We start from the raw sequence: 27,656 nt of genomic DNA, 5'->3' as shown, positions 1-27,656 counted from the left end.
AAATAAAAAAAAGTAATTTTGGCTCATGGTTAACACCAAACATCTGAAAGAAGTCCAGAGGGATGATGTCCCTCATCCAGAGAAAACCAGGAATATGGTCTAGATGAAGATGTCCCTGCTCATTGCAGGGTGTTGGAGTAGACAACCTTTAAGCTCCCTTCCAACCCAACCCATTCCATGATTCCCTCATCCAGACCAACATCCACCTCAGGCTTTAAGATCTTTCCTTTAAAATTCTTATCCTCTACCAAAAAGAAAATATATTGGAAAACGTTGTCGTTTTAATGCTAAAAGAGCCACCCTCGAGCTGTCTAACCCAGCCCTGCCAAACTTTGCTGTTAAACTAAATTAAATTAATTTAGGCTCAGCTGAGAATCAATCCGCCAGATTTCAGCCCGGAGTGAAAACGAACGGCTGAATTAGAAATCCTCAAAAATAGAAATTCCGCACGCAATCACCGCCACAACCTTCACTGGGGCCCCTGTAGGATCATAAAAGACATTTAGTAAACAACAAGGTGCCTAATGATGCAGGGAGCTTTTCATCCAGCACTTAGAAACAACTCACTACACATAATTAGAGCATTACCAGAGTCATCCGGCGGCGACGACAGCGATACACAAATGTCACCTGCCTCGAAATCCGGCAGCAATTCCAGCTGCTTTATGTGCAGAGCTTTAAAATTCAGACAGAGAAGATGACAAAAGCAAAGCTAATGGCAGAGTTCATGTCGTGTTTTGGAGCAGCACAAAAATTTGGAAGTGGATTTTTTTTTCCTCCTGTGCCACTTGCTGGATTCTGTCATAAGATCTTATGGTAGGACCAGGTTATTTGGATACTTGTTGGGAAAAAGGGGTGTTTTCTACCCTCAGGAAGTAATTCATCAATCCACTTGGGGATAACTCAGTGCACATCCACAGGAATCTCTTCTCGGCCTGATTCTCTTCAGTATTTCCATCTATGTAAAAATTACGATGTCACAAAATAGAAAAGAAGCCAAACAACCAGAACTGGAGATTGCCACAGGGAAGCATTAAATGAGACACACATCCAGAAAGGCAAAATTCAGGTAGGAGTAGCTTTCCATGCAGTTATTTTCAGGAAGTGCTGGAAGAGGGAGGATATGGAATACGAGCCGTTATTGTGAGTGCTGCAAAGAGATGTTTAATTTAAGAGATAGTTTCAGAAAGGTTGGAGATGAAATGTAGAAGTTGGAGGACAGCAGAGACACCCAGACTTTCAAAAAAACCATGACTTTTTAAAAAGAAGTTTAAAGTTTTGATTTAGTTTAATAGAAGAAAAGGATGACTAAGGCAGGCTCTTTGAGGGGGGTAAGCCACCAGCCAGCTTGGTCCACTGGCAATGAGGCAAAATGAGACCAACTCAATGGCAACAGGAGACATCTTAAGAACTCCTGATTGCTCTTGCAGGAGCTGTCTAGACTTCCTCATTGCCAGTGTCTGGAGCATTGCTGCTGGCTGTTGTCACAGCAGGGTTGTTGTCTGACTCGGTGTTTACAAGAATGTTTTTGCTTGGAGGCAACACAAGATCTGGGCCTGAACCATCTCTTGAGTCTCTTTCAGCTTTTGTTTGGGAGGAGTTGATTTTTCTGAGTCACAACATCAAACCCCCCATATTTGTTGGTTTAGTGCTGTTGTGTGCCAGGCAGGAGCCACCTGGGGGAAGAAGGAGGAGAAGAAGAAACCTCTTTTGAAGCCCAACATGGTGATGACACATGGGAGGCCTCAGCCCTTCCTGACCGAGGCCTGGATTGGAAAGACAAAGTGGAAATCCACACTCTCTGTTTAGTCACTGGGAAACAAATGGTTTCACAAGCCTGGATTTTCCATTCTCCTCGTTATTTCCCCCCTCAGGGTAGTTCTTGCCCTCCTGTAAAGGCTCATGTTCCCATGGGAAACACGATGGAAAACAGTGGGCATTGTTAGCCTGGGAGATATTCCTGAAGGGAAAACATTTTCAATCCTAAGGTGTAATTTGAAGGTGCTGCTCCCAAGCCCACTGTAGCATACAAAAGGCTTTTAAAATGGGTAAGAATTAACTGATTACTGCTGTATTCACAAATTCCTGCAAGGAGAACACAAAGGATATGCCAAGGAACACAGAAATCACTCTTTTGAAGGCTGAAAGAGCTGAGTTTATCAACAAGGTAGAAAACCTTTGACTGAGTCAACATGCAGCATTTTTCAAAGTGTTTGGCTCACGCAGGTCAGGAGTCGATTCGCTGTCAGAATATTTGTTCTGGACTTGTCAGGAGTCTCCTGTAGGAGTAACAGCTCTGTTGGCAGAAGTCTCTGCTAAAAATCACCACCATTTCTGCTGCCTGGTCATGTTTCCTAAGTGAGGAGATATTTTCTCGTTCTGCCTTCAGGGTTGACCAGGTAACCCTAAGGAGGACTGGGGGAAAGAAGTCAATTAATAACCTGATATTTAGCTGCTAATCTGCTAAATTACAGCACAAAACATCACTTTTGTTGTCATTTTTGGATGAGCAACCTTCAGAAAGCTTCACAACTCTGTAATGTGTGCAAACATCTTTTAAGAGAGACTGTTTCGTCTTTTATTCTATTAATTCCTTTATCAAAGGGGAATAGGAGCCCATGGGTTTATTTACATCTTATCAGCAAGCAAAACATTGCAATCTGAAATAATCCCGAGCAGAAATCTGCCAAGAACATTGGGAAAACAGCTTTTCCTGCAGGTGTTCATGTGCTGAATCAGAAGTCAAGCCTCTGAAACACACAGGCAGAAAATAAAGATGTTTGTCATGCCTGACATGCCATGATTTTCATTTTTCCAAGAGGAGCTTTCTGAATCTTCCCCTGAAGTGTCTGTTAGAATTTGACTGAAGGTCAGCACATTCTCTTTGTGAAATGAGAAGTGCCCAATTACCCTGTAGTTAATGAGGGGGCAGTTAATGAGATCTGTAGAGAAACATGACTCTGGAACAGTCCATATTGCAGAACTTGTGTTGCTATCCCGGGATCTGATCCAAAACCCACTGGGATCAAGCACCATTCCCACCCCACAGGAGCCTGCTCCAGCCACCACATCCTCCTGGGACACATCAGCTTTGCTGTGACACAAAACCTGTCCCTTCCCATCGCTCTTCTGTGTTTGCTGAACAATTGGGATCCACCCTAAAATGCTCTTTTTCTTCTGCCAAACTTGCTGGCAATTAGAAGCCCAATTAGGATTTCTGTGTAGCTCATAATAAACTCTCGTGGAACACAGAGTTCTCCACTGTGCTGGGAATCTGTAGTTCGGAAGATGGATATTCCCAGCCTGACAGAGACCCAAACATCAATTTTAAAGTGCAATTACCCTGAGACGTTTCACAAGTTACCAGGTAATTCAGACCAGCACAATGCACTTATCTGCCCCGTGTACACACGCACATTTTCAGTTTTAATTTGACAATTTCATATCCTGACTTCATTTATGAACTGGCTTCAAATATTCAATGACTTTTGGCTGATAAGAAACCCTCTAGTTGAGTAGTATTGTCAGAATCTAGAATATCTATGGCTTCTGGAAAGAGGCAACTGTCTAAATATCTCCCTGGAATGAGTTTTTTGTTTAATTACGGAATAACTTAAATTTCAGGATCAGATCTGGATCTTTGTTTGCTGCTGGCAGTATATATTGATTTATGTATCAGATCCCAAAATCCCAGAATCATTCAGGGTGGAAAAGCCCTCCAAGACCATCGAGTCCAACCTGTGACCGATCCCCACCTTGTTCCCAACCCAGAGCACTGGGTGCCACATCCAGTCATTCCCTCCAGGGATGGGGACTCCAAACCTCCCTGAGCAGCCCCTTCCAATCCTTGACAACCCTTTCCATGGAGAAATTCCTCCTCTGAGCCTCCCCTGGCCCAGCCTGAGGCCGTTCCCTCTCCTCCTGTCCCTGTTCCCTGCCAGCAGAGCCCGACCCCCCCGGCTGCCCCCTCCTGTCAGGGACTTGTGCAGAGCCACAAGGTCCCCCCTGAGCCTCCTTAAAATAGACCCAACAATGGGAAAAAAAAAAGAAACCGAGGTGAAATCAGTAAAACAAAGAGATTGCCAGTGATACTCCCATTTCTCCTCACCCAGTGTCTGCATCCGCACCTGCAGCTCCATCGTGGCTCTGGTTACCAACGGAGCAGGGACCCAGCTGCCCACTGTAGCCACAGAGATCCCACCCATGCTGGGGCCATCCCAAGTGCCCTCAGAGATCAGGAAGTTCCAGTGTTATCCCCCAAAGCCGTGTTTCTGGAGCTCCCAGGTCACATCCACACCGCAGGCTCGGGAGGACGGGGTAAAGCAGCGGCCACGTGAACTCAACGGGTGCCTTCCAAATTCCACTAAATCCCTTGGAGAAGTCTGGCCCTGGGGAACAGAGTGCCCTTGCTTCACTGGAGCTTAATCCTCCCCTAATCCTCCTCTCCAAGGCAGGATTATTGTACAGTGAAGAGAGAAATTTCTCCTGCTGGCTGAGTTTCCATAGGTGACTTTAGGGTGTTTTACCTCTCCCGTGGTGCTGTCAGCAGCGTCCCTGGCCAGGTGTGGGGCTGGATTCCCTCTTCTCTCCACTGGCTCTCCCGTTTTGCAGGAAATCCATTGAAATAAATGGGACTGCTGGGAGAGAACTCGACATAATCTGCACCAGGGCTGTAAAATGTTTTATGTCCTGAATTCCCTCCCAGAGGAAAAGTTTCGTAGCCAATTAAACCAATGGATTTGAATGTGTTTGTTGTTATTGCTGAGCAGTGAATATTCCACTCAGGCATTCCAATGGATACGGAGAATAGGACACTCTTAGGGTGTGGAAGGTGCACAGACAGAACAGTTTCAATGTTGGGGTGTTTTAAGGTCCAACACCTGCTTGTCAGCTCATGACAAACCAGGTACTCCCTGAGCAAAACCAGTATTTTGGTGCTGCCTAATGAGATATTGGATCATTAGAGAAATATTTGTTTCCAAGGGAAAACAGGAGCAATTAATCTACTCTCACATCAAGGAAGGTGGTTTTGGGAAGAAAACCCCACCCCACACAGAGCTTCAAGCAGGGCTTGTGGGCTGCTGGGTTGAAACCTGCTCATAAAAAACTCGGAGTCACTTAAAATTTTACCACCACTTTTTTTAAAAAAACCATATCTTTAATTGTTTTAACCCTATTAATGATAAGGTAAGAGCAAAAACATGGTTTAGGTTTGCCCTGAGCTGAGTCTGGTGGCAAAAGCCAGGGAGAATTCTTGGCTCATGGTGCAGGAGAGAGGCTGCAAAAAGCCACAGAGCTCTGGAGCACATCCAGAGAAGTCCCAGTCCCTGAAGGTGCCCAGGGAAGGGCTGGACGTGGCACTCAGGGCTCTGGGCTGGGGACAAGGTGGGCATCGGGCACAGCTTGGACTCGGTGATCCTGGAGGGCTTTTCCACCCTCAAGGATTCTGTGATACCACAGGCACAGGTTTGGTGGGCAAATTTTCTCCTCAAGCCAAATCTTGGTGAAGGGGTCTTGAAATTCTTCATGGCTTCAGCTTGCTGAGAGATAAAAAACCCCAAATAAATATAACCAGCACCAAAAGTCACTACCTGAGTTTGGGGCCAGAGGAGATCATCACCTGTGAGGGAAATGATTTACTCCAACATGAAACACATCTACTGCTGCCCTCACAGAGCCTCAGAATGCAGTAAATCCTCTGTCTCTCCAGCACAGGATCAGTTGGGAGTCCCCCCTGAGCACGGAAGTGTGCCTCCGAGCCTCACCCTCCATTTACAAGGTTTCTCTTCCCAGCGATTGTTCCATCAGCGTTAAAAAGCTGAGCAGCACTTTTCTCGCTGCTGCAGGAAACCTGAAATGATCATTCCGAGCACGGGAATTGTCTCAAAGCCCACCATGGCAGTTGAAATGTCAGTGCTGCCACTGCTGATGTTTTAACAAAATCAGGAGTGAGGAGCTGATGGAACCACGCCAAATCTTGGCACCAAGACCCACAGCTGCACTCACAGCCCAGAGCTGCCAGGGTGTGCTCCGGTGAGCAGGGACTCAGCAAACACTGGACATCAGTAACAACCCATGAATTTGAAAAGACAAATTCATTTAAATGCATTTCAAATGCCTCAATTCAATTCATTTCAGTGCTAATTGAAAAATAATCAACCACAAACCTGGAGGTGTCTGAGCTGCAGTGGAAGCTGAGATGGTCACACCAGTTCACGGAGGTGGAAGGTGATTGAAGTACCTCATGTAGTGGCACCTTTGTTTAACAAGATATTTAAGGCAAGAAGCATTAATTGCTTTATTATCATGTACCTCTGTTTGAAAAAGAAATGGAGCATACAGGTAATTAATTACTTTCTGTTCTGAAAACATACTGGCCTCAAATACCACTCCCTTTAGTTTAGCTGTGGATTAAAAGCCCCCAGTATCACTTTTCCTGTGCAAAGCCCCGGTCAGACCCATTCATTAACCAGCTGGTGGCAGTGTTTTCATTAGGAAAAGATAAAAGGCATCCCACTCCTTTCCCAGAGAATCCACTCTTTCTGCTATTAAAGTGGGAGAATCTTCCTTGTTACTTGGTTTCCTTCATTAAAATTCGAAGGAAATCCATACAGGATCTAAAACTCCTCTGTCACTGCTGCAGAATCCTCTGGTTTTCACAGCTAATGGAATATTTTACTGCCCTTTGGAGCCTGGCTGTTGTTTCTGCTGCTGGAATTCTGGTGTTAGAGGGCTCCTTGCTTTCCTCGGCAAGTTAGTTTAGATTTCAAACAGAGGTATTGGAACGAAATAAAAACATGACAGATTTAATCTTGGTTTCTGCCCACTGGTGGACTTTGTGTTTGGGGAGAGAGGTTGGAAATTGCTTCTGGAAAAGGAGAGCACAGCAATATTCCCTTGCTCTCCCCACACATCCAGCAATGGCTCATTCCCATCCCTCTCCTAAATCTTAATTTAAACCAGGCCAGAGCTGTGTGGAGGAGAGCTCCACTTCTCCTCGTGGTATTTATTAACAAGAGATAACAATTAATCAGCATTTAACAGGAACAACTTGCAGGATGCAGGCTGGAAATACCTCTCCTAACCCCATCCCTCCCAAGGTGCCAGCAATGAGCCTTGCCCTGTGATATTTACAGTTTTCCAGCCTGGAATCACAGGTACAAGGATCCTGAGTGATAAGAGAAAGCCACTCCATGTGATATTTACAGTTTTCCAGCCTGGAATCGCAGGTACAAGAATCCTGAGTGATAAGGGAAAGCCATTCTGACCCCTCTGACATCCCACTCCCACCACAAGGAACCGACCCCTCCTCCCCGTGTGTGCCAGCCGGGCCATCTGCAGCAGCTCCATCTGCTCACGGGCATCTCCAACCTCCACAGATGTACCCAAAAGTGCTGCCAAGGCTTGTGGAAACACCTCCTGGAGGGCTGGAAACACACCGTGCTACAGCTAGGATGAGAAAAAGAAAAAAACTCTTAATTTATTGCAGGAAAACCTCCAGCAGCTCCAGCAGGGCTGATAACTGTGGGTCCCGACCCCTCCTGCTCCCCCATCCCACCCAAATTAGTGCAGGTGCAGGAGCTGCAGGGATAATGCCCCCATGGGGGATGTAATGAGGTTTGGGAAAGTCTCCTGACCCCCTGGGAGTGCCTGCAGTGCAGTTTGGGAATGGCCAGTCGAGGTGGCAGCTCTCCAAGGCTGGCACTTCTCGCTCCTTTTAGCACCAGGAGCACTCGGCTTGCTTTGGATTATCTGGAAAACAAGGAATAAACACTTCCTAACATCAATAAATCTGCTGGTCTTTTAGAGTCAGTGCTCTGGGAGACTGGGAAAGCTTTTCTCCAGGTTTTGCCAGTTTTCAGCTTGGATTTGCTTTTCCTTTCTTGTTCAGGAGACCAGAAATCAGTGCCGGTAATTCTGAGTTTAAAAATGTACAATAAAAGGGAAAAAGCAAACACACCTGCACGTGTCACTCCAGACCAGGAAATCTGTCATGCAGCTCAGCAGAAAGGTCACAGTGACACTGGGTTTCAGTGGCTCTGGAGCTCCTGGTGGCTTCCAGGGCTGGGAAGGACACAGGACATGGGATGTGTGTCCAGGTGTCCGGGTGGGTGAACATCCTGGATCTGCTCCTGAAGGAGACTGGAGCAGGAGCTTGACAGCTGGCAGGGAATGTTCCTTGCTGTGACTCTGTCAGGATTGATTGATTTCCACAGATCACTTCATTCTTTATGATCTGGCATTTTCCAATGGAAAACGGTTTGGACATAAGTCCTGGCCAGCCTGATTTCAACCCCTCTGGGGTTTTGTTTCATTCCTGGCCCTTTTCAATACTCGAGGAGTGCACCATTTCTGCATTAATTGCAAATGTTTGGAATAAAATTTGCCCATAAACCCCCCTAGGACACACATTTCATTATCCCTTCATCAAGTTAAAAAAAACCCACTGTAAATATTTCTCCATGAATAAGTGATTGATGCTTCAATCATGTTTGGATTTGCATCCACCTTGGTGTCCTTCCCCTGTGAATATTCCTGTGAGCTGCCTGAGTGATCACAAAATTAAGCATTGCTGTCTGGAGTGTTTTGGGAACACCTTTCATGTTTATTCCCCGAGCCCTTCTCCATGGAAAAGGAGCACTGGTCCCAGGGTGTGAATTGGTGGCCACAAATAAATGTGAAATGCACAGAAATCTGCTGCTGGGCAGCAAGGGAAAACAAATCCCCAAAATCTGGTGGTGTCGAAATCACAGAGTGGGACCTCACACAGGGACCTTTCCCTGTGTTCTCTGATCTTTGATATTAATGCAAATAGTGACTTTTCCCTTTTTTGGGTATCTTTGATATTTTTAAAGCACATTTGGTGCAATAGGAAGTGGTAACAGATCCAAGACATGTTTCTTTTACTTAATATGAGTGTTTTAGCAACTGGCATGAAATATTCTGTGTTTGGAGTCCACCTTTCCATGGAAAACAGGATCACGGAATGGGTGAGGTGGGAAAAGGTCACAATGGACCATCTGATCCAATCCCACTAAATGTTCATCCCACTAAAAGGCAGGAAGGAAACAGATGAAGCCTCACCTGGGGCAGGATTTGAGAAACAAATGGAACTTGAGGCTCAGATTTGGCTTTTCCTGGAAGCTCAGCTGCATTTGATACTGTTGAAACCCCCAAATTTCAAATGCTCCTCTACTTTCCTACTCCAAGCTCTGTTCATCCAGAGTGAATCCTTATCCCACTTCACCTGCCTGTGCTGCTTTCCAGTCCCTTTTGCTTGGATTTGTTGACGTTAGAGGGCAGTGTCCCATTTTCCTGCTTTTTTCCAACGTATTTAACCAGTTCTGGTTGCCAAGTTCTTCGGCAGGCTGGGGCTGAGGTTACGAACGTGCTTCAAACAAAAACTGCTATTTTCACTAAAGAACGATCACAATTCTGAGAAATCTCTCAAAAATGACATTTTCATGGTATCTGGATAGCTGGGAGGGTGGGCAATATATAAAACCTCACATATTAACTATTCCCATTCCCAACAGTTGTCTGTGAGGGCTCCGTGGTTTCCCAGCTGGAATTTGTGGGAATTAATGCAGCACAGCCCTTCCATGACATTGCAGGGTATTAATCCAGAGGTGGCTAAAAGGTGACTACTCACTTTTGCGTGATGAATGGCTCCAAAATCCTCCAATCTCTTCAATTCACTTCCAGAAGCGTTTTGAAATCACAGATGAACCAAAAAAAAAAAAAAAAAAAAAGGGGCAAAAAATAGTCAAAGACAAAAAGTTGCTTTCAAATGTGTAGGAAAAGTGTTTCTGAATCAGCCTAAGGAATGTCTCACAGCCATAAACCCACAAAGCATCCAGAATGCCACTCCAACATCCACAGTGGCAATATTCATATATCAAAGCCGAGGTGCTGTGAGCTTCCAGCTTTTTTTTAGGATGGCATTCATCTTTCTGACAAAAATCATTATGGAATGCTAACCTGCAGCCACTTCAGGCTCGCTGGGAAAATATTACCACTTCCCCCATCTCCAGCCACACCTCATTTAAGAAGCTAAGCTTGTGATCACCAAAAAAAACCCAAAACGTTGTACAGAAGTCACCAACTTTTATCTCCCTGGGAACTTTTTCTCGTGGAAGTTGCAGGACAAAACATATCCCCAAAATATGGGAATTACAGATCCAGTTTTAACCCCTCCTTGCTCCTCTGGAAATCTCCCTCACGCCATCCCATGGTTATTCATCGTTCCCATAATTAGTTATGATTTCCCCTGCAGCACTGCTGAAACACCAAATTAATTTGCAGTGTCTGGATGCCACACAAATTCCAAGCGGGAGCAGAAAATCCCATCAACAGACCAGTGGAAGGAAAAAGGACAAGTTCAAAATTTTGGGTGCAAGAGCCAAGTGCGGAAGCAGAATCAGTCAGAATCCTGCCTGAGGTGGCACAGGGAATGTGGGGGACTTTCCTGTAGGAAAAGAAGAAGTGGCCTCATTTTGTAATTGAATTTTTGCAGGGCTCCATGTCAGATGTGCAGCATTCCTGCCTGGATAACTCCTGGATTTGTGTGTCTGCAGCTCCACAGCATCAAAATATTAACAGTTCAAAAGGCATCACTTCCCTCTCCCTCTCTGGCAGGTGAAATTCATTTTTTATTTACAGGGAAAGGGAACCATTTCCTGAAGGCCAGGACTTTTCGAAGTGGCTCTCAGAAATGAGAGCTGTCACTGACCCTGAGCAGGAGTTTACTTTCCCTTCCCGGGTTTGTTCAGTCAGTCAGGAACAAGCACCAACCTCACTGCTCCTGCTGACCAGGGCTTTTTGTGTTTTTTTAACATGGAACTGAGGAAAATACACAACTGTGCTGCAGTCACCAAAAAAATACAACACAAAACTATTGAAACATCATTTGTATGACTCTTGGGGAATGCCAGCTTGAGTCATGTGGGAACCCTTCCAGCCCTGCCATTCCGTGATTCCATGATAATGAGGGGGATTCATTTCTTTCATGATTTGCACACAAAATAAAATTCCTGCATTGGCTGGAAACGCAGTAAAAAAAATATTGCCATGGAGTAAAAGCTCCTGGCAACAACTGGAAAAAGAGCTGTAAGGAACAGCAAATGGTGTGATGGAATCATGGAATCATGGAATCATGGAATCCCAGACTGGTTTGGGTTGGAAAGGACCTCAAAGCCCATCCAGTTTCACCCCCTGCTATGGCAGGAACACCTCCCACTGTCCCAGGCTGCTCCAAACCCCAATGTCCAACCTGGCCTTGGGCACTGCCAGGGATCCAGGGGCAGCCCCAGCTGCTCTGGGCACCCTGTGCCAGGGCCTGCCCAGCCTCATTTATTAACAATCATTAATGAACAACTGTATGATATATTCCCTCACTAACTCTGCTAAACACTGTGCAATTGATTTGTCAAATGAAACTGTCTGCAGCCATCAGACCCTTAAAAATTATATTGGTTTTTTCTAATGCGGTATGACTAAATCTAAAATAGAAGGTATTTTACATAAATAAATAGCTAAATTATTGAATATGCCTTTGAAAAACATCCAAGTTAGGCCAGTGACAAAACAATCCAGTTTTTAAGGCTACAGCATCTATGAAATCATTAATTAAGCAGTTACAGGCTCAAAGGTACAGCCTTTGACAGGTGAACAGCACGAGGCAGGCGAGGCGAGTGTGCTGTGCCAAAACACCTGAACTCATCCTGAGAACACAGGGAAGATAAATGCAACTCATTTCCTGAACACAAGCACGTAAATGACACCTTATTTGTTGATCATAAGGAGTGATTTGTAAAGTTCAAGCACCAAAATATGCAAATTGGCACCATGTTCGACATGCAAAGGAGCAAATGGATCCTGGAGATCTCATCCTCACACGGCTTCTGCCTAGCTCTGGAAAAACTCACTGTGAGGAGGTCAAAAAGTGCAGCACAAGCACCTGGGCACTGAAAGCAGGAAATTTAGGAAATTTAGGTGGTAGAAATTTAGGAAAATGCCAGCTTGATACAAAAATAGAGAAACCATTTGGGCTGTTCAAAGTGCTGTAGTGGCCTCCTTGAGCGGCATGGATTCGATGTGGAGTTTGTGCTCTGACAGGGGCTTGCCCAGCTCCTGGCAGGCAGGAGCATCCATGAGGATGCTTCTTCCAGGAACTGGACTTCCATGATCCTTGTGGATCCCTTCCTGCTCAGGATATTCTATGAGAATTCCAGTGATGTTATCATTAATATTTGCAGAAAGTTAAAGAAAATGCAAAATCACCCCACCTTTGCAAGTGGGAAAAGACCAGGATTTTGGGTTCAGAATTATCTTTTCATAGCCCAGTTCCACCCACATGGGGCAATTATCTTCTCTCCTTTAAGGCTGTGTAAATGAATCAACAGGATCAGCTAACACAAGTATGCTCAGCAATCAGGACTGGGCCTTAAATCGCTCCATAACCTCCTCCAGTTGATTTTCCTACATTGCTTCAAGTGGCTCTAAGGAAGGAACCTCATTATTAAATTAACATGAGGGTGGGGAGGCCCTGATTTCCCAGAGCAGCTGGGGCTGCCCCTGGATCCCTGGCAGTGCCCAAGGCCAGCTGGACATTGGGGCTTGGAGCAGCCTGGGACAGTGGGAGGTGTCCCTGCCCATGGAAAAGGGTGGGACTGGATTATGCTGAAGGTCTGTTCCAACCCAAACCATTCCATGATTCTATATAAGAGAATACAAATACTGTATTAAGTAACTTTTTTGGGTTTTTTTTTTCCTTGCAATTGGGCCATTTTATTGAAAGATATTTAAATAAAGGATTCATAATAGTCTTGCAAATCTTGTGAGCAGAAAATCCCAGAGAATACGAACCCAGCACTCAGGACTGGCCCACTCCCAGCAGGATTTCTGATCCCAAACATGACACTGAGTCAGTAACAAGCAGTCCACCAGCTTTCTACTTTGATTTGCCCACAGCTCCTCACATTAGGGACCCTCCAGCCAGCCCCAGTTGCTGCCTAATTAGGGGAATGACTTTCCATCAATCCTGACGTGCCACAGTGTCTCATGCAACACTAGTTTTTGCCATATTTTGCATGTAAAAATGAATTTAAAACTGAGAAATGAGTGGCATTTCACAGGATGCACTTTGCCACAGAGAGGCAGAAAATATCCCTGTGGCTGTGCTTGCTCCCATCCTCCAGGAACCTGACAAGACCCACAGTGCCAGAAAGGAGGAATAATTTGCAGAGCTGGCTAAAACCAAAAAGCAGAAAGACCAGCAGGGTCAAACACATCCCTTGTCATAACAGGGGAACCCAAAAGTGCCCCAGTCCAAGGAGAGAGATCCTTTAATCCAAAATATGTACAAGTGCAGCAGAACCCTTTAAAACTTCAAACTGAGACGATTTGGTATCTCTGACACATTTCCAGAGGTGGGGAAGGCCACCACAACTGCCATTCAGTGGCTTCAAGAAAATCATTAATCAGGGAGAATCAGTGGGACTCAAAAATTAAGACAGCAAAATTTATGGGCTGAAAGAACATGGCTGCTATCAAAGGAGATGGCTCCTACCAAAATATATGAAATATATGAAAATACATCATGACCCTGGGTCTTGATTTACTATAAAAATATCCTAAAACAGAACTATAGAGGATTATCAATAAATTAGTGAAAAAGCTCAAATTCCATTAAATGGGAATAATTTTTTCCCCATTTTTACTCTTATATATTCTTTTCTCCTCCTTCGAGTTGAGAGCCATTTGTTCTTTCCAATTAATTGATGATTTTTACCTGAAAATAAAGTAAAAAACACCCCTCTGCAACATGATAACCATCCTCCACTGATGGTGTAATTTTTAGTCATAAAAAAAGGCAAAGCAGAGCTGGGGGAACCGAAATGACTCTGGAATGATGCTGACATCACCGAGTTGAACAATACATTTCAACAGCATCCTCACAGGCCTTCGCTTCAGCCAAGTGTCATGCTGCTAATTAAGATGCTAATGAAGACACAGAGCCAGCCACAGCAGCCTGGGCTCCTCATGGAGCTCCCAGCTCTGGAATTTGGCTGCAGTTTGGAAAGCACAGTTAAGATACCGGGGGTTAGGAGAGCCCTTAGGCACAAAGCACAGAAATCTGTGAGGAAGCTCCGTGGGCAGAGGAATCTCGGAGCGCTCAGAGCTCTGTGAGGCGCTCCAGGGTTGCCATAGAGACTCACCAGGTTCGTTTGACCGACCACAAGGAGTGAACACAAAACATTCCGACCCTCAACGCACCGAACGCCTGAGGCATAACCCGTGGAAGATTCCATCGCTCCCTGTTGTCTTCAGGAAGTTGTGGATGAAATCTGGGGATGATGTCTGGGGATGATGTCTGGAGAGCAGCTCTCCACAGCTCATTTCTTGTCACACTGAGCCCTTCCATGTCTTCTGGAAGGTTCACACTGAAGAAGTCAAAAAGATGGGTCTCGGCTGATCGAGCTTTTAAGATCGGCTTAATTTCTGGAATAATCAACCCAATGACTTCAAATCTGTGAGGGAATTAGAAGAAAAAGTCCTTCTATCACTACAAAGACAGAAAAAATGCCCTAAAGCCCAGAATTGCTCTGTACCCCAACCCCAGAGTGATGTTCGATGTTCAGCTGTGCCACACCAAGGTCCATCCTCACCTCGGTTGTTCTCACCAGCCATGGCCTGTTGGGGTAGGGCAGTGAGCTCAGCTTGTTTCCTTAAAGAAAAAAGTCCTGCCATGCTGCTTCACTCTCAAGAAGAAATTTAAATATCGTGAAACATTCTGTCAGACTGATAAAAGGCGTATCTTTGACATTTTTCCAATCTTTCCCCAAACTCTTTCAACATTTAAGCAGACAGCTCATCAATGACATTCTGCATAAATGCTCCATGGTTAGAAGTAATTTTTCATGAGGAATCTCTAAAGTGCCAGACTCTCTGATAAGTTAAATTTTGATTTTCTTTATATGACAAATGGTTAATAGTTGTCTTAGAGCTTTTCTGCACTATGACTTTTATCTCTGTTTTATTACGGTAATAATAACATCTAATATACTCTCTCATATCTGTCTTGTTCTTTCTTAAGGTCAAAATTATATCCAGAGTTAAAAGCAGCAAGAAATTTCTCCCTTTCTTCCTCTCGGTATTTTCAGGGAATAAATTACCATAAACAGGCAAATAATAGCAAATTAGGAAACCTGAATGTGATACCCATACTTTAATATGTGCTGGGCAATCAGAAACCCGAGTATTGGGATGTCATTCCAACGGGGAATTTTCAGGCTTGCAAGTTAATTAGATGCTATTAGGTCAGGCTATTTAATTGCCTTCCTTGCCAATAACCTGTGGAGAAAAAGAAAAATATTAGTTCCTCTTCTTGTCTTTGGGCAGATTTCTCTTGTTGGTGTTTTACGGGATTTGTTCCCTTCAGGTTCACCAGTGGTAGCCCCAAGGCTCCTTCAAAGGCACAGATGGTTTCTAGGGAGCAGAGGAGCAGCAGGTGACACGTCCTGCTCCTTGGAAGGTCCATTCCAGGTGTGGGGATGGGGATGGGGATGGGGATGGGATGGAGACACAGCTCCCACAACCTCAGGGTAGCATCAACCCAATCCCAGGGCTCAGGACAGGCTGGTTTATAAATTAATGAACTTATTTATAATCAACTTATTTATTTAGACACAGCTGCATCTGAGTAGCCACATTTCCTAATGGATAGGTTCTCTTTATGGCAACGATTTCATGGTTAAAAGGAGTTTAATTGCTTCAATACATGTCAAAATAGAATTCATTTATTCAGTAAATCTAGTGAAATCTGGTTTCTAGTTTGAACTAGAATCAGAACTGGCTAAATGGAGTTTGGCTGCTCCAAACAGTGGTTGCTGAGCTCAGGGATGGTTCTCACAGCTCAAAACCAGGGAATCATCACTGGAAATTTATGTCTAAAGCCTCCAGAGGCAGATACAAGTTAGAGCAAAGTAAGGAAAAAAAATCCTTATGGATTCAGGGATTCTGCATGTCCTCTCCCTCAGCCTCTCCAGCTATGGAAACCACCCTTTTCTGCCCCAAAACTCTTCCCAAGTCCATCAGCCATGACACTGCTTACTCAAGACAGCTCAATGAAGGCAGCTTCTTATTTTTTGGATGGAGAAATTGAGTAGAAATTATTTGTTTGAAGTCCCAGACTGAATTACTCACAAAGGCCAAGACCGGCCAGAGCATTCCCAACTTCCCAACTTGCTCCTCAATCCCCAGACAAAGCATCACTCTTCCCACCCTCTGAACTCTTATCTTTTCTCTTTCTGTTAGTTTAGCCAAGAAACATAGAAAAGAAATTAATAAAAAAAATTTTTTTGCAGCATCCTGAATCCCTGCTCTCCAGAAAGGAATAAAATTAATGGCAGCACATTAATTACACTGCAGGCTGGCATCCCTACAGTTGTTCTTATTCTCCTCTTTTTACTGAAAGAAGACATTTTCTGCCACATTTCCAGTTCCTGTCAGCATAAAAATTAATGTGCCCAGCAATGGCACCCTCAGATCCTTATTTCCTGACAGAGGTCACTGAGGTCACTCTCTGTTCTCTCCAAAATAAAGCCACCTTTAGAGTCCAGAGATGAGTTCAGCATTGCAGGGTGAGTTTTCTGTGGGTGGCAAAGGTGAGATCAACCCTGCAGTGACGGAACTCCTGAAAGGCAGCTGGATAATCTACATTTTCCAGGCTTGCTCTGGATTTAGGTGATTTAGGTGACTTATGGCTCTGGGTGGCCTCCTCATCCCATTGTTTTGTCCATGCAGATCCCTCCAGCTGGAGTGGCCTGTCGGGGAATGGCTAAATCATAAACAATGGGATTTTTCCAGCAGCCAATTTTTCTTTCATTCCTTATTTTCAATAAAAGGGGATGAAGGTCTATGGGAGCAGGACACCAGCTCTGCATCCCTCTGGAACGTGCCCTGCTCAAAGGCAAATGCCAAAACACTGAATGAGTTACTCTCACTCCTGCACAATAAAGGAAGGGGAAAAGCCTGATTTTCCAAGCTCCACGAAGAGTTCTGTTGGCTTAAAGACAACCTTGCTCATCCCAGGTTACAAGGCAGGAATGTATTTGATTATGTAGGAAAATGTTAACAAAAATGGATCTGAACACCCAAACAAAGGTAAATATGAACTTGTATGGGTTTTTTGCTTTCCTGAAAGATGATTTGGGTGGGGATATGAGCAGGACAGAGCCACAGCAGGCAGCTGCACTGGGACAAAACAGCTCCATCCCCACAGCCATGCAGAATGGATTCATGGAATCATGGGATCATGGGATCATGGGATCATGGGATCATGGGATCATAGGATCACAGACTGGTTTGGGTGGGAAGGGACCTTAAAGCCCATCCAGTGCCACCCCTACCATGGGCAGGGACACCTTTCACTGTCCCAGGCTGCTCCCAGCCCCAATGTCCAGCCTGGCCTTGGACACTTCCAGGGATCCAGAGGCAGCCCCAGCTGCTCTGGACAATCCATGCACCTGGGACGTGTGTTTGCTTCTGTCACTGCCCAGGAGTCATTGCCAGCCCTTCACTTGCAGTGCAGTTCTGCTCCTTGGGCAGTGCTGGACAGAGCTGGAGAGTGTTTGGGATGGAAAATTTTCAGGACATCTGCCATGGCTGAAATCCCAGCAGCCAGGGGTGACACGGGGCAGTGCCTGGCTGCAGTGGAACCCCTCGTGTCACCACAGAGCCATCCTGGGCTTGCTCCCATCTGACAGTACCCAAGGATAATAAATATCCAGCACATTCCTTGGGCATTTTTCATGGTTCCTAGGATTCCATGGCTCCTAGGATTCCATGGTTCCTGGATTCCATGGTTTCTGGGATTCCATGGTTCCTACAATTCCATGGTTCCTGGGTTCCATGGTTCCTAGGATTCCATGGTGCCTGGGTTCCATGGTTCCTTGGATTCCATGGTGCCTGGGTTCCATGGTTCCTTGGATTCCATGGTTCCTGGATTCCATGGTTCCTGGGTTCCATGGTTCCTGGGTTCCATGGTTCCTAAGGTTCCATGGTTCCTGGGTTCCATGGCTCCTAAGGTTCCATGGTTCCTAGGTCCCATGGTTCCTGGGTTCCATGGTTTCTGGGTTCCGTGGTTCCTAAGTTCCGTGGTTCCTAAGTTCCATGGTTCCTAGGATCCCATGGTTTCCGGTTCCATGGTTCCTGGATTCCATGGTTCCTGGGTTCCATGGTTCCTAAGGTTCCATGGTTCCTGGGTTCCATGGTTCCTATGGTTCCATGGTTCCTAGGTCCCATGGTTCCTGGGATCCCATGGTTCCTAGGATTCCATGGTTCCTGGGTTCCATGGTTTCTGGGTTCCGTGGTTCCTGGGATCCCATGGTTCCTAGGATCCCATGGTTTCCGGTTCCATGGTTCCCGGTTCCATGGTTCCTGGGTTCCATGGTTCCCACGCGACTCAGCAACCTCAAGACTACCCCAAAGGAACTCAGGTGTTTAAGTGACTTTAAAACCCAGGATGTGTTAAACTTTTCAGCTGGGACAAAACCAGGCAGGAATGTGTTTCACCTCCTTGGATCAGCCAGAAATCATCCAGAAAAACCCACTGTCCCACCAGCACAGCTCCATGTTGGGGTCACTTCACCCCATGGGCTCAAGGGGGGCATCATAAAGGTGATGACACCAAACCATCTCATTGTAGGGTTAACAATGCTCTCCTGAGCTACGATATTTACCAGGGAAATATTAGAAAACATCCACATAGTGATTTATTATAATTAATACCGTAGCTTTAACTGCAAGAGGCATTGCAGGGACACTCTGCCACGTTTTCAAGCCAAGGGCACAGCTTGTTACGCTCAGGGGACACAGCCACAGGTAGAACTCACATGTGCGTAACTCAGCAGGTAACCTTTCCTCCATACCACATTTACATATTTCATATCAAATGACTTTCTCTTTTTTTTTTTCTAACAGGAAATTAAAAAAAAATCCCAGATTTGGCACATTTCATCAACTGGGAGTTGCCTACCTAAGTCAATTAATTGAGGCACAGGGAGTGGTGCTGATACCCTGCCTTAGAGTGATTTCCCAGGATTCTTCTGGATATGAGATGAGACATCTCCAGAGATTATTTCCTGCCAAAGTCATTTTAAATAACTATATTAAAAAGCCAGTGGGAGTTACAAGTAAGGCCTGATTCTCCTTTTCACTGGTGGCCCTTCATATCTTTCGAAACCTGAAATGAAATGCACTTTAAGTCTGTATTAAAACTACCAGTTGTCTTCAAGTAAATGTGACTTGGGACGGGAAAGCACAGGAATGCCTCGTGTCTGGCAGAGAGGAGGGATTTTGGGAATAATATCCTCCGTCCTCCCACCAGGCTGCGTGCACACAACTCCTCAAAGCACGGGATTACCTTTGTATTAATCAAAAAGCAACTTGATGAAATCTGTAGCTTGACAAAGGAGGGGAATTAAGCAAATGAAAACATTCATTTCCAGACAAAACTTTATGCTACTGTAACTTTGGGATCAAAGCCCTTCCTGAGCGCTCCCATCTGCTCCGCTTGGCTCGCGGCGCTTGGAAATCGACATCTGGTGATGTGCTGGGGACACGGGGACTCTGTCAGAGGTGGCTTTGTCAGAGAAAAGCATCAAACAGACTCGAAGCAACGACTGAAACATCAGATATCAAAATCTGGGCCGGGTTTTGGGACACTTGCTCAGGACTTTGCCCTTCGGAAGGAAGTTTTTTTAATTCCCGCTCCGACGCCGTTGCGGAAGGACCTTTTGTGGAGAGGGAACTCCGGGAGAGGCTTCCCAAGAGCCAGCTCCTCATCCCTGCCCGCCTTGGAGAGGCAGCTGCTCAGCAGCACCAGGCACGAATCCGATTTCCCATACAGCTGGCAGGTCAAATAAAAAGGATTTCTGCTCTGGAGATTAAAGGCAAACAAACAAACAAGGAGGAAAGAAAAAGAGATAAGAGAAGGTAAAATTATGGATTTGTGTATTTGCCAGGACTTGTTCAGGATACAAAGCAAAGTAGAAACACAAAAGCAATTTATGCTTTGAATGACAAGGATGAGCTGTTATTTTCTAAGGATTTATCGTGTTCAAAATCCGATTTTTTCATAGTTTTGGATACATTTCTGATCTAAAATACTGATACAATTATGTTTAGGGTATGATATGAATTGTTTTCTGTGATGCTGACCAGCTGTGACACTGTTTCCTTGGAACAACATGGGTGTTTATTGCTGGAAAATGAGATTTTTTCAGGGAAAAATTAAATACCAGCTTGTGTGAACTTCTGAGGCTTAAATTACAGGTAAGAGAAAACAAAAATACCTGTAAAGCTGAACTTTGGAGGAGGCTTTTCAGTAGTTATGACTCGTTATGGAAGTAGTTAGAAGTTTAATAATGACAAAGTAATAATGAGAATTTTAAAAAGTCTGGATAAAAATCCAGGGGTTTGCCCACATTCCTTTTACTTCCACTTTGTAGGATAAAAATGCCAACTACATAAAAACTTTGACATATTTCAACAACTCTTAAAACAAACCGCATTTAATTACTGATGAATTGTAAAATATAAACATTTCCTGGCATGTCTATGGTTGCTCTGTGCAACTTTCATCATATTCTGATTTCCCAGCTGATTTTCCGTCTAAAAGCAACATTCTGCCATCTCTAAAAATTCCATGCAAAGCCATAGGATTAACCCCTGGAATTGCTGGTAAAATTGCCATGAAATTCAGTAGGATTTGTTTTAATTCAGTGTTTTATTGCTCTTATTTAATACTGGTTATTACTTCAATTTTTTTTTTGTTTCAGGACTTTTTCTGCATCCAACACTTTCTGCCACTGACAAGGGGTTTCCCAGACTGAACTTTCTCCCTAACAAGAAAAAACGCTTTTTGCAAGAGAAAAACCAAAAAATCCAAAAACCAGGCAGAGAAATTCCTATTTTGAATTTTTAGCTGCTATTTCACTAGATTTACTGAATAAATGACTTTTATTTTGACATTTATTGAAGCAATTAAACTCCTTTTAACCACGACATCGTTGCCATAAAGAGAACCCATCCACTAGGAAATGTGGCTACTCAGATCCAGCTGTGTCTAAATAAATAAGTTGATTATAAATAAGTTAATTAACTGATAAACTAGCTAGCAATAAGTGCAATGAATACATATCTATCTAATTGCACCTATTTAAGATATGCAAGGAATTCCGATGAAATGGAGAGGGGATTTGTGTTTTTCTCTCTTCCATCCAGGATTCCGGCTCCCCACACTCCACATTAAATATGCACTGGGTTGCTCACATGATTATTTCAGAGGCTTGCATATTTTATAATAACTCCAGGAAAAATTAGGCCATGCTCCAGGAAAATGAGGTAATAATATTTAACCAACAGCTTTAATACAAGAAACTCCTTCATTTTATATATATAAAAAAAAAAAAGCCAAAAACATAGCAGCAAAGAAGCGATCAAACAAACAAAATGAATTTAAATAAAGGAGTAATTTAAGAGGAATGGAACAGATCTGGGAGGAAATAGGGAATGGGACTTACCATGGAAGGTCCAACTGGGTAACCCGAGCACACCAATGTCATGGAGATCCACAGAATGAAAACCAAGTTTAACCTGCATAGACTTCAAAGAAAAGCTGAGATTAATCAAAATTTGGACCAAAATCAAGCAAAATATGAGCAGAGAGCAACCCATGCACTGATTACCCCGCAGTGGCTTTACCTGCTCATTTTTTACCCAGCACTGTGTGTATGAACATGCAGCTCTACTACCAAATTCCTCACACATCCTTTCAGTTCTTCCTTAGGTGACCATTTTATACCAGAGTTCAGGAGGGAAAATGTCATCAAAGCTGATTTTATTCTGACTAATTGCTCCTTGTCTGGCCTTTTCTTCTTGCTAAAAGGGAAAATGGCAAGAACACGCTCAGCTGCCATTACCAACTCCGGGGATTTCATTTGAAGTGTCCCACTAAATGTCTCTCAAGTGGCTTTATTGTTACCTCTGTGTCACCACTGCAAATCTGGACAGAGGTGTAAGGATTTCAAAAATACATCTCAAGAGTTTGTTACCACTTCCAACAGATCAGGCGGAGACCTTGCAAAGCCTGGCATCGAGGGAGAAACATTTAAAGTGCATTTTAAGTAGAAAGTTCCTCAAAGAGTTTTACTATACTCAAAACAGCCACAATATAGAGAAAAGTATGTGGATTTTTAAAAATTTTTCTCCTCCCAGCATTATTTTTTTACGTGCTTAGCTCTTAATACACCGAATTAAGTTTTTTTCTTACAATTAAAATTCTTTGGCCATTAATTTCTACTCTGCAGCCGTATCTCAGCCCACATTGAGTTTAGTCAACACAAACTTCTACAAACTCTCTTAATCTCCAGCAACACCGCAAGTGTTTCATGTCTAAAAGCATCATTTGTTGCTGCTACAAATTTAATGGTGCAGTATTTTAGGGGATTCTGTGGTTTATTTATCCAGAGGGGTGTGAAAGTGCTGCGTCCCACAAGGTTGGACAGCACAGGGGAGGGAATGCTGAAAAACATTAAATTCCATTTATTTTTTCTCAGAATGAGCACCACATCCACAAAAATGTGCTGGGTTAATGGTTGGACTCATGGATCTGAGAGCTTTTCCAACTTTAACAATTCCAGGATTCTAATGAAAACACTGAGGATCGTTTTTGGACAGCCACAGAGTGCTGTCAGTGCATGTCAGGCATGCACACAGTGAGTCAGAAACCCCAAATGTTGCGTTTGGTTTGGTGTTTACACTAAAAAATCAATGTATAGGGACTCCAGAATGGAACTTTGTGTGAGTCTTCAGGGAGACCTGAGCTGTTATAAATGATGTCAAATTTCACTGCAATTTTTCAGATAATTTTGACGATCTGAAAGGTCTTTTCCAACCATAATGATTCCACGATGCTGTGATTCAGTCTCCTGTTTAAGTGTATTTCATTCCAGGAGACAGACAGCTGTGAGAAGAAAACCAGTGGCATGGAAGAGCCTTTAAACCAGAACCCCTGATGTGATCTCAGGTTGTGGTTGACCATTTTTCCCTCGTCATGGTGGTGCTGATCATGTCGTGGTTGACAAAATCCAACAACTCTTTTTAAATGACTTTTTACAAGAAGTGCTTGTGGTTGCTGGTGAAGCTCTTCAGGACTGTCCAGGCCCATGAGGGCTGTGGAAACGAGGCTGAAATTTGCCTCATTTAAAGCCTGCAGAGAGCAATCCCTTTATAAAGCCATCAGGAGAACAGTTGATTATTTGCATATTCAGCCTGAGTCCTCTTATTCAGGGAGCAAATCCTCTCCTTGAATGGAACCTCCCATTCCCACTCGTCCAGGACCTCTAACTCCAAAGATAAGAGGATTAGGCCGTGTTCCTGCTGCAAAGAAAAGCACTTTGGGATGGATTCTGCCTGAGCACAGCTTAGCTCAGCTCTCATTGTGTCTGCATTTAGTCCTGCTCCGTTTTAATCCCAAATTAACCTTCACACAACACTTTTTGTGGAAGGTGAGGGTCCAGAACGGGCTGGTGATTAAAGCTCAGGGTTTCCAGGTTCAGCCTGAGACTCTCTGGGTAAACTGTGGGGAATTATTGAGTCAATTTTTTTAAATCATGGGGGTTTTGAGGCCCAGGTGACCTCCCACTGGGCCTGGTCACTCCCTCCTATGCTCACCTTTCTCACATCCCTCTAAGAGACGTTTTGACCAGATGAGCAATCACAAACTGCTTCGGAACTGAAGAACCCAGGATCATGGAATAGTTTAGGCTGGAAAAGCTCTCTAAGATTGAGTCCAACCATTCCCCAGCACTGCCAAGGCCACCACTGCCCCATGTCCCCAAGTGCCACATCCACAGGGCTTTAAATCCCTCCAGGGATTGGAACTCTACCTCTGCCAGGGTTGGACAGCCCTTGTTGGGAAGAAATGTTCCCAATATCCAACATGAACCTCCTCTGGTGATGCAGATGGCACCAAGGCAAGAGTCAACTGAGACATCACCACCCCAGAACGGGGCCCAAGGGCTTTGCTCACCCCTCAGACACAGAAAGGTATTTCCTGAATATTCAAACCCTCCCATTTGCTTCTCACTTCTTAGAGTTTACTTTTCCCAGCTTTTCAGGATGCAGTTTAACACAACACAACACAACACAACACAACTGTGATTTGCATGCAAGAAGCATAGATGGAGATTTAGATCCATTCAAGATATTCCCACTTCAGGTTTGGAGGAATCAGGTTGAACAGCACAAGTGGCAATTGACATTTCTGTCTCCTGCTCTGTCTGCTGAGCACCCAGGCAGAGGCTCTGCTCCCAGGCTGGGTTCACTGGCAGCTATCAGAGGTCAAATGAATCATTAAGAACCACAGTAAAACCTCCCAGCATCCATAAAATCTGTATTTTCTGAGAATAAATCAGCAGCAATATCAGTGGCAATATCACCTCTTCCCTCCTGCCTGCCCTGTTGGAGGGATGCTGTATTGAACCTTGTTCCTCCTTTCTTTTGTTTCCCCCAAAAGTCATATGGAACAACACAAAACTCGCTGTTAAGCCTGTAAAACCTTGCAAATTATTGAGGTTCATAGGCCTGTAAGCTTCAGGACATGGTATTTCCCCCTCCTCCTCGACCCCCGCAGTCAATCCAAAGTGTTTAAACTGGCATCGTGTGACTTTGCTAAGGGATCATAACAAAAAAATCAATGAACACACCACAACCTGTCCATTGGCATAACCCCAAACGCTGTAAAACCATGGCTCCTGATAAAGGCAAGGTTCAAAATCTCCTTGTTTCCTTCTGGGATGCTCCCAGTGAAACCTCAGCATGGCTTTTCTGGAGAAAGCTGCCAGGATATTTTGTTCCAAGTTCAATATATTTTTTTTCTTGCTTTCAGGAGTTTCAAGAAACCCAAGAGCCAGCGTGGTTTGCTTTCAGACCACTGCAAGGTGCAAGCTGGAAATCAATCATGCTCCCAGCACATAAACCTGCTTCTGACTCAGTGATAATAGAAAATCCCAGCAAGACACAAAGAGAGAAGAAACACAGAAAGCAGAAAGTTCATTCCTTGGGTCAGTCCCTCTGTGCTCTCACTGCAAGGGGACACAACCAAACCCTTCACCTGCCCCATGAGATCTCATCTCCAGGGGCACAAAGGAGCTGCAGAGCTGCTGTGGATACACCTGACATATTCTGGGCATTTCCTTGCCATGGGTGCCTCCAATCCCCTTAAACTTGGGTATCATGAGGTGCTCCATCCCTGGCAGTGCCCAAGGCCAGGCTGGATGGGGCTTGGAGCCACCTGGGACAGTGGAAGGTGTCCCTGCCCATGGCAGGGGTGGCACTGGATGAGCTTTAAGGTTTATCCCAACCCAACCCATTCCAAGCTTCTCTGATCCAGAAGGAGCACGGCCCTGGCTTACAAAGGTAAGGGGCTCTAAGACCAAATGATGCAGCTTGGGGGAAGCTCAGCTTCTGCCCCTCTCCTGCCCTAGGACCTTTGGGCAGTGCCTGCCCATCTCCACTGCCCCACAAGCAGTTGGCACTCGTGCCTAGGGCGGGGTCTGTCATTTACCTGGCTCCTGAGCCACCCAGGGGTTTGCACAGAGCTCTCTGGGGAGGATGCAACAATCTCATCAAAGGTCAGGGGCACATTTTCTAGGACCACTGAGGCCTGTGCTGGCTGCTGTGGATAACCAGCTCTGTGCTCCTGTTTCAGCCTCAGAGGTTCTCCAGAAGGACAGAGCTGTTTATTGAATTCCTTTCTGGCTGCCAGCACTGCCGCCCGCAGAGCGAAGTCCTGTTAAGTGAGACACTGCTCGAGCTCCTTGCAGGCAGGGACAGCTCCTCTGCTGAGCCTTGGCAGCGTGCCCTGGCTGAAAGATGCGTGGCTCCTTTTTAAAAGGCAGTTTTTAATGCAATTCCACTCAGACACCGCTCCCCTCGCAGCCTGAGCCAGCAGCAGTTCAGGCTCCAGCCAGGCCCCCTCTGACGCACAGGTTTGATCTGTGAGAGAAGGAAAATCAAAAGGCATCAAAAGCAGAGCAGCACTGCCAGTCCTGCCCCCCTCCACAGCTTTGGTTTTCCTGGATGGATGCTCAGCAGGCAGGAGGGGAGCAGTGAGGGCTGCCAGGGTATGGAAGGAACAGGATTTGTGGACACTGTGAACCTCAGGATCTTCATTGCCACCTGGTTTCAGAGCACTCCTGCATCACTGGGGCTGTGCACGTCACTGTCATGGCAAAGGGGATGAAGCTGCAGTTGGATCCTCCCATGCCAGGGGGAAAAATTAGCTCCAAAATCCCATTTTTGGTCCTACGTCACACAGGAACCGTCGGCTGTGTCACAGTCACCATCCCCAGGATTTTAAACCCTAAATCGTCATCTCTAAATATATAAATTCCTTTTCCTTGTTACAGTCAGAGCTGGTGTGGGCAGAAGCAGCATGAGTTCTTTATCCCACTCCCCAGCACGTGTCCCAAACTGAAGCCAAGGTGGTGATGGAAAAAGTCATCACTGCCCACATCCCACAGCGTGTGGCACTCCCAGGCCCTGTGCCAGGCCACAGACGGCCACACAACCCCTGCTGATGTCACCCAACCCTGCTGATGTCACCCAACCCTGCTGATGATGTCACCCAATCCTGCTGATGATGTCACCCAACCCTGCTGATGATGTCACCCAACCCTGCTGATGTCACCACACTCGGGCTGGAGCCAACGTGAAGAGGCAGGAACGAAGCTTTTTGGCCAAAACATACTAAAACACGGCAGGAAGTGTTTCTAATTTATGGATCCCTTGCTTTTTTTGTCAGGTTCCTTAGCACGCTTTCAGAAAAACAATCTGCACGAAGTGCAGCGTGAAAAACAAGCTCTCCCTGCACCACCACCAAGCCCTCTGAGAATTTATCTGGAGGTAAAAGAAAAGAAAAGAAAGAGCAGAGCAGACAGAAGTTGCTCAAACCATTAAGAGGAGGCTGAGCAGCAGAAAAGTGGAGGTAATTAACATTTTTGCTACGCTGATCTGTGCGTGCCAACGTAATTTATGCGCTCAGAAATCTCTCAAATAGATCCTGCAGGAAGTGGCTGCTGAAGAAAAGATGTCAGTGCTGAGCTAAAAAGACACCTGTCAAAGCCAACCCCAAATTCCTGCTCAGATGCAACAAAGATCTCGGTGATCTGAGAAAGGCTGAACAGTTGTTGAAGGAGAAGCCAGAAAGAGAAAAGAGCCTGGATAGACAGGAAAAGGCAAAGGGTTCTGAGGAGAGAGAGGAGAAAAGGATGTAGGAAAGCCTGATGTGACTTTTGGGGAAGAGATCAAACTTTAAAGGGATCAAACTTGAAAGGAGTCAAGGAAAGCTAACATAAATATTATAAATAGCAAGGAATAGGGAGAAAGAGCTGGGTGGCTTTGAAGGGCACAGTTTTTTATGGATTTTATTGCACTGTACCTCGAGGTTCTCCCATGGATAAGGCTAAGGAAAGGAAAACATACCCAATATTTTCTATTGGGATAATCTGGCCCAAGCAAGTTTGCATTGTTCCCCTTCAGAATCCCAGCACAAACCTCTTTGTTTCTGCTCCCCAAATCCTTGGACG

At 45.0% G+C, this 27,656-nt stretch overlaps 1 protein-coding gene across 10 annotated transcripts; it reads right to left on the bottom strand.

The window, feature by feature from the left end:
- NPS (neuropeptide S) lies at nucleotides 1-22,142 on the bottom strand. Of its 10 annotated transcripts, none has more exons than XR_006014578.1 (6): nucleotides 21,588-21,671; nucleotides 14,220-15,354; nucleotides 7,638-9,698; nucleotides 7,305-7,449; nucleotides 6,168-6,256; nucleotides 1-2,415 (listed from the first exon to the last, which is right to left on the bottom strand). XR_006014578.1 is itself a non-coding variant. In XM_042019571.1 (2 exons), exons 1-2 carry the CDS (start codon nucleotides 21,627-21,629, stop codon nucleotides 19,733-19,735), a joined length of 252 nt encoding a protein of 83 aa, XP_041875505.1. In that variant the 5' UTR covers nucleotides 21,630-22,142; the 3' UTR covers nucleotides 18,420-19,732. The 10 variants fall into 10 exon arrangements, 1 of the variants encoding a protein (XP_041875505.1); XR_006014580.1 differs by lacking the exon at nucleotides 21,588-21,671 and having other exon boundaries at nucleotides 7,638-7,752; nucleotides 9,653-9,698; nucleotides 14,220-16,334; XR_006014582.1 differs by lacking the exon at nucleotides 21,588-21,671 and having other exon boundaries at nucleotides 7,638-7,752; nucleotides 9,653-9,698; nucleotides 14,278-16,334.
- Nucleotides 22,143-27,656: the final 5,514 nt, after the last annotated feature.

The sequence above is a fragment of the Corvus kubaryi genome, unplaced genomic scaffold, assembly GCF_017639235.1.
Source record: "Corvus kubaryi isolate FWS band 111438036 unplaced genomic scaffold, C.kubaryi_AGA036_p1.0 138, whole genome shotgun sequence".
Lineage (NCBI taxonomy): Eukaryota > Metazoa > Chordata > Aves > Passeriformes > Corvidae > Corvus > Corvus kubaryi.
This window is presented reverse-complemented; position numbering and strand designations above follow the sequence as displayed.